Below are 22,109 nucleotides of genomic sequence, written 5' to 3'. Positions count from 1 at the left end.
TTGGCAGGGGTTAATCGTAAAAAATAGATGTTGCACCTTCCCATGCACCAATCATAATTTCACAGTATTTGAATCAAAATCTGGTGGCAGTTATGTGGTTGTTTGATAACACCCACACAAGCTCGATAAAGCAGATTATCAGTTTCAGTTTCAGTCTCAACTTATACTTACTTAGTTTTTTTAGGGGTTTTTTGCTATATAAATGACTGCGTGTTTTTCAATTTTTAAAAAAAGTTACTTTTGGGCTTAGGAAGGAAAATGTTTACCCACATTTCAAGAGGAATATGAAACTGCATGTGTTAGGCGTGTATATTCCAAAGAAGCTGACGTTAATACCTGAAAATATGCGGTAGCCCTGCCAATAAACACTAGCAAGCTAGAGTGGCGTTAAGCTTCAAGTGGGAGTCATGATAGTCAGTCATGCATATTAATAACACTGGTAAAGCACAGATATTGAAGTGCAAGTGGTTGTGGGCTCCACTGAATCTGTTCAGGGCAAAAGAGTAGAGGACATATTGATCCGTTGGAAGAGTGATTTTATATAATATGATTATTTTAGTGTTAATGTGTTAGTGTCTTATTTTGTTGTTGTTGTTCTCATGAGTGTCAAGGTTAGTGGGGTTTTGCTTCGGAGGGGAAATTAGATGTTTTTACTGCTGGAGTGTGTTTGTGCACTGATGCGTTCTGTTGTCTTTGTTTACAGGTTCTTTTAACTTTTGCACTCACCTTTTGTTTGCATGTAGATTTAACAGTCGGGTGTTTGTCATTTATCAGGCTGACGGCGGGGAATATGAAAGTCTACAATAAAGGGGAAATAATGGATTCTACGTATTTTGCAGCATGTGACAGACTTTGACATTGTTCCTGACAGACCTGTACACAGACCATTGCTTTTGACTTGTGGGAGCCTGTGTGTGTAAGACACTGACAGTTTAAATTGTGTAGCAAGAATGACTCATTTGGATTCAGACACTATCTCGTCGCTCGTTGTTGTGCTGACAAACGGAGACGCGACCTCGCGAGCTGCAGGTCTTTCACTCTGGCTCGGTGCCTGGTCCTGACCCCTTCGACTCAAAAGAATCTGGAAATCTTCTTTCATGCTTGCCATTAGGAATATCGTCACTACCGAGCATGTGGGAGTTGTAGGATTGGAGAAATGTATCTTGTCACTTCTCCATCCTCTGGGGGTGTTTAAGAGCTAACAGAACCACCCAACTTATCTGTAAACAACAGAACGACAAGCTAGTCCTCCACTTCTGTATATTCTCACTTTTGGCATCTTCCACCGCCTCTTATGTCTTTCTTTTTCAGTTGAATTGCAGGTGTTTAAAAACATAAAGATGCAGCTCATCCTCACTTGTGAATATGATAACTTTGACTGATGCACCAGGGGACAGATGTACAAACAGTGCTTATGTTTTACACAGTCTAAATGGTAAATTAACTTTACTTAGTGCTTTTCTTGTCTTTTTGACCACTCAAAGTGCTTTTACACTACATGTCACATTCACACACATTCATACACTGTTGTTGCGGCCATCGGAAGCAATTTGGGGTTAGGTATCTTGCCCAGTGACACATCAACATGTGGACTGGAGGAGCTGGGATTCGAATGGCCGATCTTCCGATTGGTGGATGACCGCTCTACCTCCTGAGCCACAGCTACCACATCAATTAGTGTAAAATGCCAATCAAATGCTCATTTATAACTTAACTTAATTTATTGATTAATTGCTTTGTGTGATGAATTGTATCCTTCTTTTAGAGGGCTTTACTTTTGAAATTGTACATCAGATATTTTTAAAATGACACCCTGAGGTGGTGTACTATCACATTTATTTCAAATGTATTTATTAGGACAAACCAGCATGAACTTAGCTTTACTTCTCTGTTCCTCACAGTAAGAAATCAATTAGCAAAACAGTATTCAAGTTCAAAGCACCATCAGATTGGAATAATTTACCTCTCAACATTAGATCCATTTCATCATTTTGATTGTTTCAGCAGACTTCTTGCTTTCATATTAACTGTACTTGCTATCAATACTGCTTACTTTGATGGCACTGGCTGTATCTTGTCACTCCTCTATTGTTATGTAGTGCTATGTGTTGGGGACCCCCTTGAAAACGAGATGGTGCAACTCAAGGGGTTCATCCTAATAATTACATTTGAACATTCTTTTAATATTATTTTAATGTATCCCTTATTATGACACCCTTTAAAGTCAGTGATTACTTTTAAGAACAATGGAAAGGTACATGTGATGAATTAATGTTATTGACACTATAAATAGCAGCCCTCTTTCGTTAGCGTTTGTTTCACTGATGGGGGTAAAGACAGGTGGAGAGGGCAGCGTATGAAAACGGCTGATTAATGGTGTGTCTTCATTGATTTATGGCTGATTGTGGGAGTTGAATTAAGACTCATGCAAGTGCACCTTTTTCCACAATGACTGAGATTTATAAAACAAGAACCATGCACGTGCACGGCTCTATAAATCTGACAGAAATAATGCAAATCCATATTTCTGGCTTTGTGCACACACACAGTTTTTTAGTCATCTACGCAATGTTATGCTTCTGGCCCATTAGACCAGCATCTTTTAACTAAAGCTGGATGGATGTGGCGACTAATTTCATGAATGCAATGTGTGAAGATCAATCTGATGGTTAAATGATGCTTGAGTGATACAAATTCACATTGTCAGTTCATTTAAATAATGTTCATATTCACAATCGTCAGTATTAACATTTAGAAACAGAGAAAATTGCCACAATTAGTTAGAGAGTAATTGCAGCACACAGTTACTATAATCAAGTTGTAATATAGAGAAAATGATGTCCATGGATGTACACAATGATAAAAATGGAGGAGACTATTTAACATTGTGTGACTTGTTGAAATGCCTGCCTCGCAGAGACGTACGGTATTTTGTACTGGATGTGATGAATAAAGAGTCATCAAAGAGGCTCCTTCAATCCATGCAAGCAGAATTGTGGTATTACAGCCAATGAAATTTAGATCAAGAGTGTGGGGAGAGCTGTAGTCAATGTGGCTTAGTGCCACGCAGCCCAGGGCACCGATCACACTAAATGTAGGCCAGGGTTAACAATCATCCATGAATGCTAAGCTGCTCAAAGTATTCCTTCAGATGTTAAGAATTAGCCCCTGGTCCTTTTCCTTTCTCCTTTAACTTTTGCTCTTTTCCCCGCTAACCCCCCATGCACACTGCCGCCCATTAAACTAAAAGGCTAATGTCCATCTGGTGCTAAATGGTAATCTTTTGACTGTGCTCCGTGAGGAATAGCATGATATGAATGGCAATATTTCTCTGTCTGGGAATAGTATTTATAGCTGGCTGTGCTCTTTAAACACAGTAACAATGCACAGTTGGCCCTCGTCTCATGCACACCAGATTTGTTTTGTAGCTCTTGGCAAACAAATGCTCTGCTGAGCTTAATGTGACTCAACATGGTAATACTTATTTCTCCCAAAGGCTACGCAAACATGCAATTATCACACTGTAGTTCATATGGTTTGTTCTGTCAGAACTGTGAAGTTCGATAGAGAGACGAACACTAACAAACTCAATTTGAAGCTGCGTTTTTTTTTTTAACAACTCAAAACAGCAGGAAGAGAGTGTTTTAAACAGTGTAGACGGGTTTTTAAACAAAGGAGAAATTATATAATCAGACTAATCAGACTCTTGCCATGTTACTGTAAAACTGATGGATCTGTTTTAGGCCTGTTTACATGATATTTTAAACACCATTCAAATTCTATGAATCACGAAACCAGCTTCACTCTGGAGCATTTTGAAGATTCGTTCAGGCTTTTTATGAACCTTAAAATATGATCAAAATGCTAAAAGAAGGTTTGTTTGTTAGCAACCATATCCATGAAATAAATATAGTCAACCGTTAAAATCAAACCTCTGTAAAATCATCTTTCCGAGCCTTGATTTAATCTGACAAGTTGACTGAACCCATTTTCATTTACGAGAAGTGTGTGGGAGGGATGATCCTTAGAGACCTGAGGCTTACACAATATATACATTAACTCACTTTTACCTTTTCAGACTGCTGCTTCATAAAATACGAAATACAAACATTTTGATAATATGTCGGAGGAGTTTTGACAATGTTCAGCTGCAGCTAAATTTCTTGAATCTTGATTTTTACTGATTGAAACCAGCTTGTACTTCATTTGACTTCCCTTCTTCCCTTCATATAAATAAAACTGACGGACTGATTGACTGATCCAAGTCCAGACACATCCTCTCTTTCCTCTCTTTAACCACCAGCCAGACAGCAGAGATGATCCTAAGATGAACCCAGAGCCGGCAAAGAGAGAGAGAGAGAGAGAGAGGGAGAGAGAGAGAGAGAGAGAGAGAGAGAGAGAGAGAGAGAGAGAGAGAGAGAGAGAGAGAGAGAGAGAGAGAGAGAGAGAGAGAGAGAGAGAGAGAGAGAGAGAGAGAGAGAGAGAGAGAGACATGGAGAAAGGTCCTGTCTTTTGAGGGCGGGAGCGAGATGCTGTGGATTTTAGAAATAATAAACAAACACGAGTGGGAAGAGAAAGACACAGTGACCCATTCATTAGTGAAGCTGACCCTACGGGGGACAAAGACGCTCTTCATTAAATAGACACTTGAGGCCCAGTCAGAGATCAGACTCTCGCCCCGACAGTCAGGATATTAAACTCCACATATTGTTCAAAGGAAAAAATCCCCAATATGTGTCCTGAGGACTCCCAGGGGACCTGTTTAGGGCTCTGGGGGACCTCAAGTTAAACAAAGAATAGCAGATTTTATTATAATTGCGGGTTAGTTAGCGAAGAGCGCCTGCAGAACTTTTCTTTTTTTTGGTGACTTTATAGTTTTTTTTTTCATCTTCATTAACACCTCAAGGTTCCCTAGAAACTCATTGAGCACTTGGCTTTGAAAGAAAGAAAGAAAATCTCTCTGTTGTATAACCAGCAGTTCAATTCATCTCATTATAAAAGGAAAGAAGAAGTAAAAGCACACGTGTCAATAAGAATATAATGCAATATGACTAAATGCTTATAATTCTCTAATTAGTGGACTATGGTTATAATTACATTTCTATATTACAATCAATAATGCTAATAATATTTGAATGTTTGGTTGTAATTAATTAACAATGAATTAGTTTGATTTATACTATAATTATCAGATTACTTATTGAGCATAGCTACAAGTTCCTAATTTAAAAGAATATATAATTTCTCCTTTTGCTACCCACTGCCGACCATCCCCTTTTATTTTTTTCACTGTGTCACTTATCTCATACCCTGCGACTGTATTGTGACAGCTAAATACAGCATAAACACACACTCGATGACAGAGGTCACCACTCCAGACATGCATGAATTTTTAATTTGCCGTTTGAAGTACATTTTCCTAAATAGAAGTCATTCATTTGAGGATAAACTTTTGAACAAGTCCGACTCCAAAGCTCTAATTAATTACTGTATTAAAGTGTTTCAGATACTCGCTTTCAAGTGGACTGTCTAGTTTTTAGATGAATTGTCGGGAAAGTTTAGTTAAGTTGCATTACTTTATTGTAGCAAGCAGCTATTGTCAGAGAAAAAGCTGTAAAGGGCAACCAATACTGGATCTTAGGGGCCCAATGCCGATGCCAATACTGATATTAGGGAGCAAACAAATTCCGATATCAATATATTGGCCAATAATGTTATATGTACAGAATATATAAGGTACATAAACACATATTTTTTTGCAGTGATTGCTCAAATGCGGTTATCAAACACTTGTTACAAAGATATGTAATGGACATATATTACAGTTTAACAATTAACTTTATTGTTTAGAATAACATCAGTGCGCCGAAACAGTAAAAACACAGCAGGGAATTAAATTAGCTTTGAATAAAAAAAAACACAGACAACAAAAAAAACATACATATATTAAACTTGAATTAAGAAGAAGGATCAAATATAATAAAAATTCTGTTTATATAACATATATCAAAAATATTGGCACATATAAGACAATATATTTGTGATAATATCAGCTAATAGACACGGTTAGCTTCTAGCTGGTGAACATAGTGGAGCATTTAGCAGCTAAAGAGCAAGAGAAAAATAGAGCTAAAAGTGAGTGAATATTGTACATACATTCACCAGGTGCACAGAAACACGACTCCAAATGAATAATAACATTGCTCCATAACTGCTGGATGTTTAAATAAGAAACTGCTTCGCCACATGTTGTGATGACAATTTGCTTCCACCGCCCCCAAAGTAACCCCTCCGGTTTGATTGCACTTCCGAGTTCCAGAGTGACAGAAATTGATATTCCTGTAAATACTCTCTGCTTAACATGTGATAAATGGAGGCAAAGCACAGTTTATTGTCAGAGTGTCAAATAGCGCTGTCAGTGCTGCATGCAATATTGAAAAGTTTAGCTGTAGGCTACGAGGGCAACGTGTTGATTTACATTTGGAGAAAGAAGTTTCAATTGTGTGTTCTTATAGTGAGGCGAAATAAGGAAGCAGCTGCAAAGATCTGACATATTAATATATCATATAGGATATTGGAAACAGAATGAGACACAGTACATGTTTAAAGAGCACAAGATACAGCAGAGAGACTAATACTGTGCTTTGTTAAGACTAGGATATTTTGAGACGCAGTTTTACTCCACTTTTCTGAGCTAGAGGAGTGTTGAATGTGAGGTCTGTGCCTGAAAATTGTCTTAGAGAAGATAACTTCTATCTGGGATGGATTAGATTTACGTGGGAGGTGTTTTATCTGGTACCGGGGAACCTGTCTGATTCTACTGAATACCCTCCGATTTTAAATGAGTGTTTTTCTCTGCTGCATTTTCTTTCTCTGCCCTGAAAACTCAATATCAGCTCTCCAGATAACATTCACAGTCTTTATCAGTTTTTGTTTTGTTTTTTTATTGTGAAGATAAAACTTCCAAGTCGCCTTTTTTCTATTATTGGAATAAAAATAAACATCAGATATATTTTATGGATTCAGACTAACAGGATTTGTGTGGGGAATACTAAATGTTTTTTGTTTTTTTCCACCTTTGAATGTTTTGTGCTTTGTATCACAATTTCTTTAACCCTTACTTTTCATATTCTGACTCATAATTAGTCTCTACACCAATTCACATTCATAAACTCCCCATCAGTCATGAATAAATGTTTGATTAATCTTAGGAAAAAAAGATTATGGATTCACAATCACTATTTTCTGAATGCTGATTTTAATATTTTTTTTAAATAAACACATAAAATAATGAACACAGGTGTAAACTTGTATATTTGCATATATAAAAATGTATAAGCTGCACAAACATTAAAAAAAGATGCATTTTATTTCCATTTTTGTATACTGTGAGTCACATTTGGAGAAGACCAACTAAAAGAAATATGTATAGGGTGTTTTTACACCTCACAAATGTGAAAAATGGGTCAAATTTGAGCCTGAACAATATGTAAGAGTTAAAAATCTACCTATCCTAAATATACAGAAGCGTGATGTGATCTGTAGCTCTAGATGACCGTCAAACCAACAAATCACTTGATGATCAGACATGATCTAATGTGTTTTATAGAGGTGTGGCGACGGGGTAAACCAACTATTTACATATGCTTTGAAGCCCCTGAACACTGCATTGTGTTGACTGAAGATAGATCCTGTCAGCTGAGATCAAACACAAGGCAACAAGCAGCCTCATCAGAGACAATCATTGTTTGAAATGTGCTCCTGATTTTCTGCCAAGCAAGATTTTTAACTCCGCTGCTCATAACATGGGTCAAAATGAGTCGTCTTCATCCTGACTGCCTACCGCCCACTCACAGTCCAGCCAAGCCCCTCGGACCACACATGCTTAAATAATCAATTACCTAAGAGGTTAGCGTGAGGTGAAATGTGAAGCTGCCCAATTAGTTTGATTTCTTTTTTTTCCTTGTAGTATCAATAGGCTTTAGATAACACCCTTAGAGTGCAGTCACCTTGTGTTAATTAAGGTTTTCAACTCACTTTGAGCTGAGTTTTGTTGCCTGGGTCGAGATGGGTTTTTTATGGTTTCGAGAAATATTAAATTAGACTGCTTTCTTCTGTTTCATCACACACAGACTTTTAAGACTGAAGTTTTATAGAGAAAACCAGCAGAAGTCAAAGCTTACATGTGATAAAATAGTGTGTTTCTTCAAGGCTAAAAAGTCCTTTTCTCAAGCCATTCAAGATTACAAAGTATTGTCCGCATTTATTCATGAATTTAAAAAGAAAATGTCATTATGTATTGTTATGTTTGATTTTATGATTAGCTCTTCACTGCACTCTACTCCTGTTTGCTGGATTTTTACTGTTCGCTTAATCTCTATTGTAATTAGTCAGAGGGGATAAAGGAGGAACGCTGTGCCAGAGACTTGTGGAAAGAAAAATACATTTTGTTGATGTTTGTGGCGATTTCCTGCTGGTCGGCAATACAATTTGATAAATACCGCAGATTACTCAAGGCCCCTGTAAATTGGCTTTGCAAACATTCTCCTTTGATCACCTATAATCTGCTCTGTTGCACATCGTATTTGCATTGCCTAATCGTTCCTCCCCACCCGTGCGGCACTCAGACAGAATTTACTGTGTCATCCTTGAAGGTGCTTAATGTGCTTCTCCTCATTGACAACACGTATAAAGTAAACTGTCTCCATCCTGTTGAAGCATTTGAGTGCATATGTACTAATTAAAGCCTGCAAATAGATTTCAGTTTAAGAGGCACATAAGACTTTTCAAATGTGTCATTAATCCCCATTGACTGACGGATAATTAGTCTTTCCTAATGGAATAACAAGATGGTTGTTATTTCTACACAATCGATTCATGGCCTGTGCAATTATGCCTTGTATTATTTCTAAATGATCCAGAACCACAAAATAAAAGTTTTCCAATCTGAAAGGCATCATTATTCTGATTTCCACCAGGAAAGTAGGACTGAGATAATAGCTGAAATGTTTCCTCTGTTTGTCTTGATCGTGTTTCGTAATATGATAATGGCATTTCCTCTCGAGGCTTCCCGCATTACAACTGTCTTTCTTGGAGTTACATCCGAAGCAAAAAGGTTTATTGTTTCATACAGCGGGATTCATGTTGTAATTTCAGTCTGTTTACTGTTTCCCCAGGTCCGTGGGGGAGATGTATGGGCAGCAACTGTGGCCCAGGTGGCAGCCAAAGCCGGGCAGTCTGGTGTGCCCATGTGGAGGGCTGGACAACACTTCACACCAACTGTGACCAGAGCCAGCGTCCCTCCAACCAGGGAAACTGTTTCCGTGTGTGTGACTTTCACAAGGACCTTTATGACTGGAAACTGGGTGCCTGGAATGAGTGCGTGCCAGTGTCAGCAAGGACCTTTGGAGCCCCACGGCCGTTCACATGCAGTGGAGGCGAAGAGGGCATTCAGACCCGGGAGGTGGTCTGCATACTCAAGTCAGACGGGACTCCAGCAGAGGATGCCATATGTGAATACTTTGAGCCCAAGCCTCGCCTGGAGCAGGCATGTTTGATCCCTTGCCCCCAGGACTGCGTGGTTTCCGAGTATTCTCCATGGACGTCCTGCTCCAAAACGTGTGGAACAGGCCTCCGGAACAGGGTCCGCAGTGTCATGGTTCCTCCACTTTTTGGAGGCGTTGTCTGCCCCAACCTAACTGAGTTCCAGTCTTGTAAACCTGGGCCTTGCACAGGTCCGGAGGGCATGTACAGTCTCAGGATTGGTCCCTGGAGCCCTTGCGCCCTCCCACAGACTCGGCCGGCGCGCCAAGCCAAGCGCAGGAAAGGTAAAGGCCAGGGACTCAGGGAGCGAGCGGGGGTCAAAGATCCAGAGACCAGGGAGCTTATCCAGAAGAAACGGACCAGGAACCGCCTTAACCGGCAAGAGTCTCCATTCTGGGACATCCAGGTGGGCTACCAGACTCGAGACGTGACCTGCATACATAGGAATGGGAGCGCTGCGGGACGCATGTGAGTCACAACATTTTTATGTTAATTTGACAGTAAAGTTGATGTTTATTTCCTCCTCTGCACTCTTATATACTACTTTAATTGAATTTCTAAGGCTCTGGTGGAAGATCTGTCTGAATTAAAGCTCAATAATGGAACAATAAACACTGATAAACAGCTTTTGTTTTTTGCCTCATTTTAAAAAAAAGGCAATTATCTACTGTATTACATGCCTTTAGCAGAGGCAGTGTATTTATTTCAGTTTAAAAGTTTGGACACATTCTCTCATTCAAGTTAATAGAAATGCGTTTCCAAACTTTTTACTGGTTTTGAACGTTTCTTTGCATTATGAAGTATTTATCTCTTATTTTTGTCAGCTACTAAACTGCTCCTCATATGCCTGTATTCCTTTGATGTGTAGGTGTGCTGGTCTTTAAATTACTGTTTTTCTAACAGCTAAACACAACGCCAAATTTGTCCTCCCGAAAGTATTTCCTCCTCCCTGTCAGGAAGTGACACAGAGGAGGATGTTTATCGGTCTTTGTCATTGCTGTGCTGTCAGAGCAATGAGGCACAGCTCTACCACACAGTGTATTTGATGTCAGTTTTCCGAGGACTGAAGTGGCAAAGCAACTCATTTTATGACATGAGATCAATCTTTCCCACAACTTTGTGTGGCACTTTCCAAAATGAGGCAATTTTCTGGGTTTTGGTTTTCTGGTTTTGAATGGATGTGTAATGATACCTTCCCAGAAAAAGTGAACAAATCGAGTGTCACTCAAAATGTCAAACATATGTTTTCTTTCTAAGCAACAATGACAAATTGCTGCAGTAAAACTTTCAAAATAAATAGAAGTGGGAAGGCTTGTTTTAGAGTTTCTAGTGATGTTAAAGGCTCATTTGAACTAAATCAAACATCACATGCAGACTTGCTGATAGTTTTAGTCAGACCAGAGGTAAGTGAGAGACATATTTGTGATTTAAGAGTCAATTTGTAATGTAAAGGTTTAAAGACGTAGGTAATAAAATTAGTTTTAAAGAAGCAGCTCTTGTCATTTAAAGCAGATTATAACTTGATTCAAGCATTCAGTGGGAATCTGAAATACATGCCGTAACTGTATGAGTGCTTGTTTCCATTTATAGTGCTGGTTAACCCAGCTGGGATCTAACCTCTAGCCCCGACATTATCATTGCTGTGAGCGTCAAAGTCACACGCTCTGACTGAAAATAAGATCTACATCAAATGACTCTCAGTTCCACTCATTTCTCAGCAGCAGAAGTCTTTTGCCTGAAATGCACATCAAACATTTAAGTCTAAGAAATGGATCTGCCACCAGCAGCAGAGATCTCTATATCCGATAGGAAGGCACCATCAACATAAACCCTCACAGAGAGAAGTTTAAAAGAAAAGCAGGATGAGTTTAGAGTTCAGCTGCTCATTTTAAACTTGCATTTGATAAATATGTGACGGCTTAATCTGTAGATGTCAAGGCCGTGGTGACATCAAATGGCAAAAACATAATGATACTGACTGGTCATTATCACTTATTATCATTAATTAGCACATTTACACTTAGCCACTTAGATAGAAATGCAAAATCAAAGTAGCTAAGTATAAATGCAACCAAGAAGCAAGAAGACTAAAGATTAAAATACGATCGTTCAAACCACCTCGAGAGGCGTAAAAGCATCCGTCTCCCTAAAACGAATCTAATTATTCACTTCTCAAGATTAACTACATCTGTAAGCCTGTAAGTAACCGTGTACAGTGTTTTCTTTTCTTCTTCTTCTTCTTTCGCTTCCTGTTATAATTAAAGATGAAGTAAATTACGGCCTAATGCACTAAACCTGACATGGCGACATATTTCTAGAACACGTCCAGTATAATTAACTGAAGCTGCTACTGACCGTGAAGCAACTCATCTCTATTTTAGAGTATTTAATTGAATTTTTTCTTTCTTTTTTCTGTACGTGCAGCTATGTGGCATTTCGACAGGTAAAAGCTACACAGAACTGTAAAAAATGTGTACAATCTGTTTAAAACTTAATAAGGCAGTGTGACGCACATTTAAGTAAATCAAATCAATAAGTAACCATAATCCTGTAATTTAAACAACTGAATTCATTAATCACCTAATTTTCTAAATCCTACATAACTTTTAGTTTGTCTTTTGCAACTTCAAACTTAGCAGCGCTCGGTCAACTTGTTTAAACGTAACATTAACAGGTAATATGAAAATGATCGCACACAGCTGAAAGCACATATGAAAATACATTTCCAGTACACTTGAAAACAGGTTGTATTTCTGTTATAGTTAAAGCAAAAGATGCTTAATTTTCCAAAGCATCCTACTTGAGATCTTCTCTGAAAATGCGACTGGCATGCAAGCACATGCAACAAAGATGCAGGTGGTGTAGCAGGTTAAAAAAATCTTGCCATGCCTCACATCCGTGCCATGAAGTATTTCAGCTGAGTCAGTTTTCTCTCATCTTACTAAAGCGAGAAGTAGAAAAAAAGTAATGCAAAAGATGTAACATGTTGGTCTTGCGTTTATCTAATTTGAGCGGATGAGAGAGCAGCTTAAGTGAGTGAAGATGAGCAAAACTTATCAGTGTCCATCCATGAGAATCATCCATGTGTTTCTTCTACTTTTATGGATACAGTCGTTAACCATCGCTAAAGTGCACAAGTTGTTCTTTTTCTTGTGTTTTTGGTGGTTAAAATACAGCTTTTTGCATGTAGCATGAAAAAACTAAGACAGATTCGATGAGATCTGAAATGTCTGGACATATTAGACAGTTTAATATGTGCACAGCGTGATCCCTTCTTTATATTTTGGGATTTCTTGTGAGTATTAGAGGAGGAATTTAAAAAAAATGATCACTCATTTCAATTATGTACAGACAACATGGTTTCATAAGACGTCTGTCCTGCATTGACTGCTTACTTGCTATCTGAGTCATTGTTCTGTGCCCCAATCTGTCCTCAAAGAAAGAAACTGACTACTTAAATATGAAAATGTATGTTTATTAAAATTCAGGATTTACGCTTACAAATCCAGCTGCTTTTCACACAGTTGTCTAAGTTGTGAATGATTAGTTTCAGCGGAGAAACCGATGAAACATTTATACACTAATCAATAAATTCAGATTCTTGTCACAACATCCTTGAATATTTTCCGTAATAAGTCTCTAATCTCTAGATTAGATGACTGTGAGGTAATCAGCGATTCTTATTAACAGTCGTTTCTGAAGATCCGTCATCTCGTTTCCTGTTCCTCGACTGATGATAACTTAGAGTGTCATCGCTGTTCCCTAGAAACTTGGATTCGGGGGCTTTCACGGGGTCTCTGATCTCCAGGAAAGAATCAGTGACAGTGTCAGTGGAGCAAGCCACCATTCACAGCATGTATCTGTCACACGCCACTGTACTCTACGGTTTGATCAATTATGAACTAAATCTATTCATTAATGCTTTGTTGGCGCCCAGCGCTCAGCAGTGACTGGGATCAAATATTTCAAAGGAAACGTGAAAACAACTCACATGCCCTTAGGAGCATAAATATTAATCCTTGACTTGTTTATTTCTTGTTCTGAAATATTCATAGTTGTTTTTGCCACTTTCGGAAAAGTGGAACAAACTTCCAGTGAAGCAACAACCCAGACGTATCGTAGCCAGACGCTCTCTGAACATCTTGCTCACTTCATTTCCAATTTTGTTTGATGAACATCTGTCTTTGGGCCTTTTACTTCCTCTGTAGTCCTCGAATCGTCCCAAACAGGCCACTTCCACATTACTCAATCTTCTGCTTGTGTCCTGTTAATCTTACACCTGCCTGCACAACCTTTGCTTGCACCACTGAGGCGATGTATCACATTACATCATTGAATTTAATGCTGACATGATGCTGTAATTTTGTTTCGCGTCTTTTTTTCTTTTTTCCTTTTTTTCTTTTTTTTGGCACTGCAACTGCTAACACTCACACTCTCATAGTTGTTTCTCCAAGGCTCTGAAAGTTATTTAAAAAAAAAAAAGCTTCTCTAATCACTTGACCCACATAGAATTATGTTTTCAGACCGTTTCAGCTGCACACTGTTTTGATGAATGCAGCTGGAGTAATGAGCATACAAGAGCTGAAATATGGAGACTTTCTGACAGCCCGTGGAATCCTTTGTTACAAGCTACTGAGTAAAACCTACAGGCTTAAAAATGAACATTTTTCAGACATCATCTTACTTATTTAAATAGAGAATGATTGTGTCCTCATTCTGTCTGAATGACTGAGATGAAGAAATAATGACTTCTTTTCTTTCTTTCTTTTTTTTGTTGCAACTTTTGAAATCTCCACCAAAAACGCTCAGACATACACATACACATACGAACGGCAAAAACACAGAGGATCTAGTCGCTGTGAAAATTGGGTCATTGGCTGCATATGGGGGGCTTTAAAAAAAAAAAGAAAGAGGTTCCACCTGAGACAGGAAATCGAGCTTTCACCTCACCGGTGCGTCACATTCACTGTTTAAGTTCCTCATTGTTTTTCATTCAATGCAAAAAAGGGAGCCAGAACACCTTTTCTCTGGCAGGAAAAACAAAAACTTAAAATTCTTCACAGTGTCACTTCAGAACCACTTCAAAGACTGCAGAGGTGTTTTAATCTGCGAAGACACAGGAGTTAAAGAAAAAAACACACACACTCACAGCTCATACTCATACATACTCATACATTTCCTCATTTATACCAAAAAGTCTGAGTTGCTGGAGGTGAAGTGTGGTGGCAACGTCTAAATGAGAGGTTTCTAAATGAAGCAGAGCTGTAATTAGCGCTAATAGCTCGTCAGCTGCGTCGCCTCGAGGGGAAAGACATCCAGACTGAGTAGCAGAAAAGCAGTCGGCTTTAGTTAGAACAAATTTCTAATGATTCGGTAGGGGCCCGAAGAGGACGGGTTATTCATAACATCTAAACGCTATTTGGATGATCAAAAGATGCGTGTGAACGATTGATCAGAGGTTGTTTTGGTTGTCTTAACACTTAAGCCTTAAGGATACACACACACAAACACACACACACCAACGCGCTATCGCCACAGCGCTCCTGTTGTACTCCCCAATGTGAGTCTGATTATGCCTTGTGTTTGCTAACGAGAGGGGCTAATGACAAAAATATGGCACCAGTCGAGGGCAGAGACTTTAAAGTGAAGCTTTTTCAAAACCAGCTGTAATGTCACATATCTGTCGCTCTGACATGTTCAAAGACTATAAATCGCGGCTTGACGCAACTCTGCTCACTGACAGAGAAATGGCAGCGAGCGAGAGGTAACTGAAAGATTTGACTTCACTTTCGTCGTGTAATGAGGTGTCAGTGAACTTCACACTGCGGGATTCAGTTAATCATAAATATTGTCTGTGACCGGTTGATGCAGATTAACGAAGAGATGAAGGATCTGCTAATTGTTTGAACTTCATTCTCAAGCTTAGATTTGTCATTTAGTGCAGGTGGAGGGGTGCATAGTCAAAAATAACCAAAACAAAGCAAACAAACAAACAAACAAACAAACAAAATGACTCAATAAAAACAGGGACTGAGGAAACGCTATCATAACTCATGGATGTGCATATTGGAGACACCAGAGGTCAGATAAAAATGTACAAAATTAAGAATACCCAAATAAAATAAAAGGTAATAAAAGGTTAATAAAATGAAGCACTGTGTTAGTTCATGTCATACACCCTGAACTGTAATCAGCTGACAGCCGCTGATTGAATCTGCATTCCTTATTAGTTACACACCAATCACAGCCACCATTACAATAAGGCTGGTCATTTAAATATGGCTCCCAACTAGGGCTGGGGGATATACATAAAATCAATATCACAATATTTTTGACCAAATACCTCGATATCGGTATCGCAACAATATTGTAGGGATAACTATCTGTCACAAAATATTTACACAATGAGTTTTTTGATAAATAATCTTCGGTAATGACAAAGTGGGTAAAGGAAAATAATGGAACAGCTACAACAGCCTGATAAATTCAGAAAATTACTTAATTTTACTGTAATGCAGCCTTTAAAACCAAGAAAAGACTATATCACAATATTACGATATCCAAATTCTAAGATGATATTTAGTCTCATATAACAATATCGATGTAATATCAATATATTGCCCAGCCCTACTCCCACATACACTGATCTTGATGCACCTACACTGTCACACTGCTGCTGCTGCTGCTGCTGGCAAAGCTTGCCTCCACCACCCCAGCCTCCACCTTTCTGGTTCAGGGTCCCATCATGGCTCAAGGGTCTTTCTGCAATTCATGTCTTGCTTTCCGCCCACTCTGTAATGGGGGGGGGGGCTTTGCATTGCGCTCCCTGTTCTAGCTTAGCATGCTGCTGACTAATGCATTTCTTGCAATAAATGGTTTGATCTATGACGAGAGTGTCCCTCCCTATTTAATCTGTACAAAAATGCAATGTAAAATATGACAAGTTGTAGTTTTATGGGCATTTTTTATGTACTGGACTGTTTCTTGGCTGAAGCTGAGTCCTGAGCTGAGTGAATCTATAATTTTTCAATCACAAGTTGGGGATGTTCTACTCTTCTGTTTGGGTTCCAAGCAGAAGAACACAGATATATTTTTACCTAAAAATCCTGCTTGGTGTAGCAATAATTCTCTTCTGATTCTCCCCTACATCAATCAATAACCATGTCTCCACTCCCTCCTTCACCCTGCTGCTTTGTCCTTCCCTAGCCTCTGCACACAGAGAGACCAGCTGCTGATTGTCCAGTCCTGCGTCCTCCCCAAAGACTGCAAGGTGACCGACTGGGCCGAGTGGGGTCCCTGCTCCAAAACCTGCGCAGACCCCAAATCTCCCACAGGCAGTCGCACTCGGAACAGACAGGTGCTCCAGTTCCCTGTGGGCGAGGGGGCGGAGTGCCCGCCACTGGAGGAGTTGGAGTCTTGTGAGCCTCAGGGTGACGGCATGCCGCCCTGCGCCACGTGAGTTCCCCCTGATGACAGGGGAGAGGGGCGGGGAGCACAGCTGGGAACGAGCATAGATTTTTGTGAATTTGAGTGAAAGTGTAAAGGTTTTTTTTTTTTATAGCTTAGCACTCGACAGGCACTTAAGTTTCACAGGGATACAATTGCATGTTAGGCTGTAATAATACCCTCCTCCTCGGTTACAGTGGTGTTAAGACTCGCCGCTGCGGGGATTCATTCTTCACTCTAATAAACCTCAAGCAAAAAATACAGTAAAATCAAAGTGTTCAGTACACCATGGTCGAGGCTGTACTCTCTTCCTGTTGACTTCCCTTCACTCATATCACCAAGCTAATTTGATCTCATGGGTGGGCCATGCATGAGTGTCTGTCTGTATGTGTGTGTGTGTGTGTGTGTGTGTGTGTGTGTGTGTGTGTGTGTGTGTGTGTGTGTGTGTGTGTGTGTGTGTGTGTGTGTGTGTGTGTGTGTGTGTGTGTGGTTGTAGGAGAGCATATGGAGATAGATTAGTATAAGTGCTTGGGCTTGTGCCAGACACAAAGTAGAGACAAATGGAGGGAGCCTGCAAGGACATTTCAGTCCCACAAACTTGTACACAAAGATTCAAAACAGACTCACAGATGGCCTTTATTCATTCTCTCGGTTTCCTCGTACCATCTTTACACAGCTATTCCCAAAATACTCTTTTCTGCCCTCAACCTTGGGGTCTCATTTATAAACGTTGCAAATGCACAAAAGCAGGTGTACACAACTTACAGAGCAAACTTTGGGATTTTTAACAAAAAACAAACTTCACAGAAGAATGAGAGGTTCTATACGGACACTCTGTACATTAACTTCTATCTATGGTTTGAAATTTACTTTGCAAAATAAATCTAAATATTACTTCTACATGTCTTATATAGAGTTCATTTGCAAAAACAGATAAAAGGCATCTGTTGCTGCAAAAGGAAACCTTCAACGCTCACAGGCTTTTGAACCAAACTTCAGCCAGTGTGTGGACGTGATGCATCACTTGTAAAGAGACAACATATGGATAAATATAATATTTATCAATTAGATTTTTCAGTTGACAGCTTATTAGAGCCAGAGTTTATCGAGTTTATTGCCAAGTCCATACAGGGAAGAACATATCTTGGTATTGTGATGCACAAGCAGTCTTAGATATGCTCAAAAATACACAAGCTGCAGCAGCACCATGCACCAAACAAGCTAGAATATGCAGTCACTAAAAATGATAGAAAATTACATACCTGGGTCATCTGGTACGGATGTCACTTTTTCACAAAATCAAGTTTGAATGAAATCGTAATGACCCATAATTTGTTCAAATTAATTTAAAATGTGCACACTAGACTGAGTGTGCTGAATAATATGCAGTCAAATGACGGTGTACATTTGGCACCGCTCCACTCGTCTGTGGCGCCACCGCCTCCACCGGCTGAGTGGGGTGGCAAGCTAGCATGTTTAATGAAGTCGACAAACATCCTTATCTTTGTTCGTGACTCAGTGTAGAAACCAAAATACTTCCACATGAGACTTCTTGGATGTTTTGGTGTTGTGGTTGTCCGTTTAAGGAAGGCTCTGATCACTATTGTTCTCCATTTTAACAAAACAACACCACATTAACATCAGTTTAGTGACAATTTAGGTCAATTGGGCATGCAACAGGTCAAGCTAGTGAAGTTTGGTCTGAAATGGTCTGATTCGCAGACTGCAGACTACTTTTTGAACAGTTCGCATTTGACCTTTTCACCCCACATTGGAGCAAATGTTTGAATTTTGAATAAAAAATGAAAATCCTATCATCTGGTGCATCTTGCATATCTGTGTCACTCCTCAAGAGGGATTACCCGATAATTCCTGCAAGTTGTTCATAAAAGGGGTGAGCTCCAGTGTCCCCTTTCCCCCGCCCGTGGCACAAACATTTTATTTTTATGTCAGACCGCTTCTTTTTTATTTAAGAGAGTGTCTGACCTTCTGAGCCAGCAGCATTCAAAGCGTCTGCCACATGCTGCCACTCTATAAAAGCCTGCTTGGCATTTGCGATGCCCACACTGAGTCCACCAAAAAAAATTTTTTTTGCCTTAACCTCCACTTCAAGAACTTCGATTTCACACTGTGTGAAATTGATTTCTTCTGTCGCCAATTGTCTTGGTTGTCTTCATGCAGAAGGTACCAATGAATATTAATTTGGGTTGTTTCACTGACTATTTACAGCCAGGCAATTATGGGTTGCCTATAAACACTGTTGTAAATTGGGTGTTACAAGGGTGGAACAAGACGCTCTCTTGCATGCATCACATTTTGAGATGATTGTGATTTATAAAGGTGAAGCCTTTATGAAGCATAGGAAGTTAGTGTGCACTGTGTTATAAATAAGAATATTTTTGTGGGTAAGCAGTTTCTGAATTTCATCTGGACGACACCTTTTGATATGAATCCTACACACAGTTTTATAAATGAGGCCCCTGGGGTATTTGATTTTCCGTGAGACTGGTCATATACTCGGGCTGTATTTGTATTTGTCTGAAGTTTCCTTTCATAGTTACTGTTGTCAACTGACACTACGTAGTGTCCTTTTTTGACTTTACTACCAGCTGTGATAAATAATTGGATGGGTAAACCTCTCGATCATGATCATGACTTAGATTTTACTCATCACAAAAAAAAAAATTCTCACTTTTATTTCTGAATATTTAGTAAGTTTTAAAAAACACACGTGCCTTCCATAGTGTGAATAAATGTGTAAACTGGTGGTTAAAGGATGATGAAGAAACTTTAAGACAGTGGTTCTCAACCTTTTTGGTGTCAAGGACCCCCAAATTGACACACTGCAGCCTGATCTGCAGACCCATATTTGATAAGATGTAGTCTCAGGGATTCACATCTGATAAGATTTAATTATTCTGTAACTGTATATACTGTAGATCAGCAGATTAACAGTAAAGAGTGTGAAACTTATGAACAGAAGTGTCATTCTTATACATTCTCTCATTAGGCTAACTTCTAGTCAATGAAATAATAGTGAAATTAAAATACTCTCCATTCTTCTGGGGACTGCCAGGAACCCCCTCAAGGACCCCTGGGGGTCTCCTGATGCCGGGTTGAGAACTGCTGCTTTAAGATATACTATAGTAAAGATAAAAGTTCAGTCTGTGATATTTTCAGAGAGACTTTAAGAAGACTAAATGACTCATAACTATCAAACACTTTACGTGCTAAAGTTAAGTCTGTGTGATTGTAAATGTGCTATACATTAACATCACACCCACACACAACTATCTCTCTCTTTCTCTCATCCATTCATCCCTGCTACTCTGTGCCATCTTTCCCTTCAGCTACACCTGGAGAACCACAGAGTGGAGTGACTGCAGAGTGGACTTGTTGCTAAGCCAACAGGACCGTCGGCGTAGCAACCTCACGGGGCTTTGTGGAGGAGGCCTACAGACCAGAGAAATATACTGTGTCCAGGCCAACGCTGAGCTTCTTAAATACCTCGACGACCTCAGAGAAAAAGACAAAGGTAAAAAAAAAAGACAGTAAAGGTTACACTTATTGTTTTGTAGTAAAAATATCTTGCTGTTATTTATCGACCTTTACATCTTCACACATCTTGTCAAAACCTTGGACCAAATCTGAGCTGTCTGCCTCCAGTACAAAGGTGATGAAATTAGACCATTTGTTAAACATTTGTCTTGTTAAAAGGGCACTCATCAGCACTGAAATTTAATTTATTATGTGGATCGGGTATTGGCCATGATGTGACTGATCATAGCGTATTAAGTCATACGAGTCTTAATAGTCGGGTTCCTTTTAAATAATTTTTGCTAATATCACTATAAAATTCAGTGTTTCTACCATCAGTTACATTCATTCAATCAGCGTGGACCACAGACTCGGTTTTAAGTGCCACAGAAATCTCTGACCTCACTTTACCTCACATAAAAATAATCCTGATGAGTTTTAAGCAGTGAGGCATACATATTTTGAATTGGGGAGAAAACAGAGCACTGCTGTCATGTCAGTACAAGGTATTGGCAGGTACCCTGAGATCAGGTATCAGGTTCAGTATCCGGAGGGAAAAAGTCATATCAGTGCATCCCTCGATGGAACGTCTCCTCATCAAAGTACATTTTTCTGTGAAGATTTAAAATGTATTCTCTGTGGTCAAAAGCCACTCTTATCATCTTACCACTTATCTTAAAAGAAAGATAAAGATCAAAAGATAATGTTTGCCTCTAATTATTTCTGTGAGTTGGACAGCTGGAGTGTTTTGGTGCTGGTGCATTTTTTTCCTTTATTATAGCGACAGTGGAGAGATGACAGGAAATGAAGACAGAGAGAAGTCCAACCGAATTCAAATCACCGATATTGTGGTTATGTGCATCTTAACCAGTCGGCTACCGGGGCATTGCAACCTTACTGATCTTAAGAGGGACCCTAGTTCCTTATTTTCCTCCAGACTTTTCTCTTTTTCTTGATATATGTTCATGAATTGGAGTCATAAAGCCTCAAAATGCAGATATTTTTGCTCAAAGTAAAATTTTTCATTGTGTGGGGACACTTCTGTCTGCACTGACGCACCTTCTTTGCATTGACTTCATATGTATTTCATATCACTTCTAAAATTAGCTTTGTGTTCAGTCTGAACACCTTTGGAGGTAATCTTAGCCTAAACCACATGAATCCTTAACACAGTGATCAAAAGACTTGTATTACGACATCATTATGCATTTTTTACTGAATATATGGTCCCATATATGTACAAGGAGGCAGATATCATGCAGATGTTTTCTCCAACCTGCTGCATGTTGCTGTGCAGGGTTCATGACCTTTTCCACAAGGCTTTCAAAGGGTCTTGAGGCCAGTTAAGCGAATGCTAATCTACAAACCTATACTGCATAGGTCACCGGTTCAGATTCTTAACTCAATAAAAAAATTAAAAAAATGTAGAGGAGAATCAATAGAAACATACTCATCCTTCCTTCAAATGGCTGCTCTTCAGTATCATAACCGATGAAAAATGGTTCACTCCACTATCTCTCTCTGCTGTCTTTTCTCACTGCTTTTATTTAGTCTCTCCTTTTTGCCTGCCGCTCTGTAACTAT

At 39.3% G+C, this 22,109-nt stretch overlaps 1 protein-coding gene across 1 annotated transcript in view; it reads left to right on the top strand.

Annotated features, from left to right (window-relative positions):
- thsd7ab (thrombospondin, type I, domain containing 7Ab) overlaps positions 1 to 22,109 on the top strand; it is a 147,893-nt gene that overhangs the window by 38,631 nt on the left and 87,153 nt on the right. Inside the window, exons 2-4 of the mRNA XM_062422842.1 lie at positions 9,177 to 10,011; positions 16,750 to 16,998; positions 20,340 to 20,524. Of these exons, the coding sequence (XP_062278826.1) occupies positions 9,177 to 10,011; positions 16,750 to 16,998; positions 20,340 to 20,524 (1,269 nt within the window). The remainder of the gene's footprint in view (positions 1 to 9,176; positions 10,012 to 16,749; positions 16,999 to 20,339; positions 20,525 to 22,109) is intronic.

The sequence above is a fragment of the Scomber scombrus genome, chromosome 7 (genome assembly GCF_963691925.1).
Source record: "Scomber scombrus chromosome 7, fScoSco1.1, whole genome shotgun sequence".
Taxonomy (NCBI): Eukaryota; Metazoa; Chordata; class Actinopteri; order Scombriformes; family Scombridae; genus Scomber; species Scomber scombrus.
Note: the sequence above shows the minus strand (reverse complement) of the source record. Positions and strands in the feature narration are given on the sequence as shown.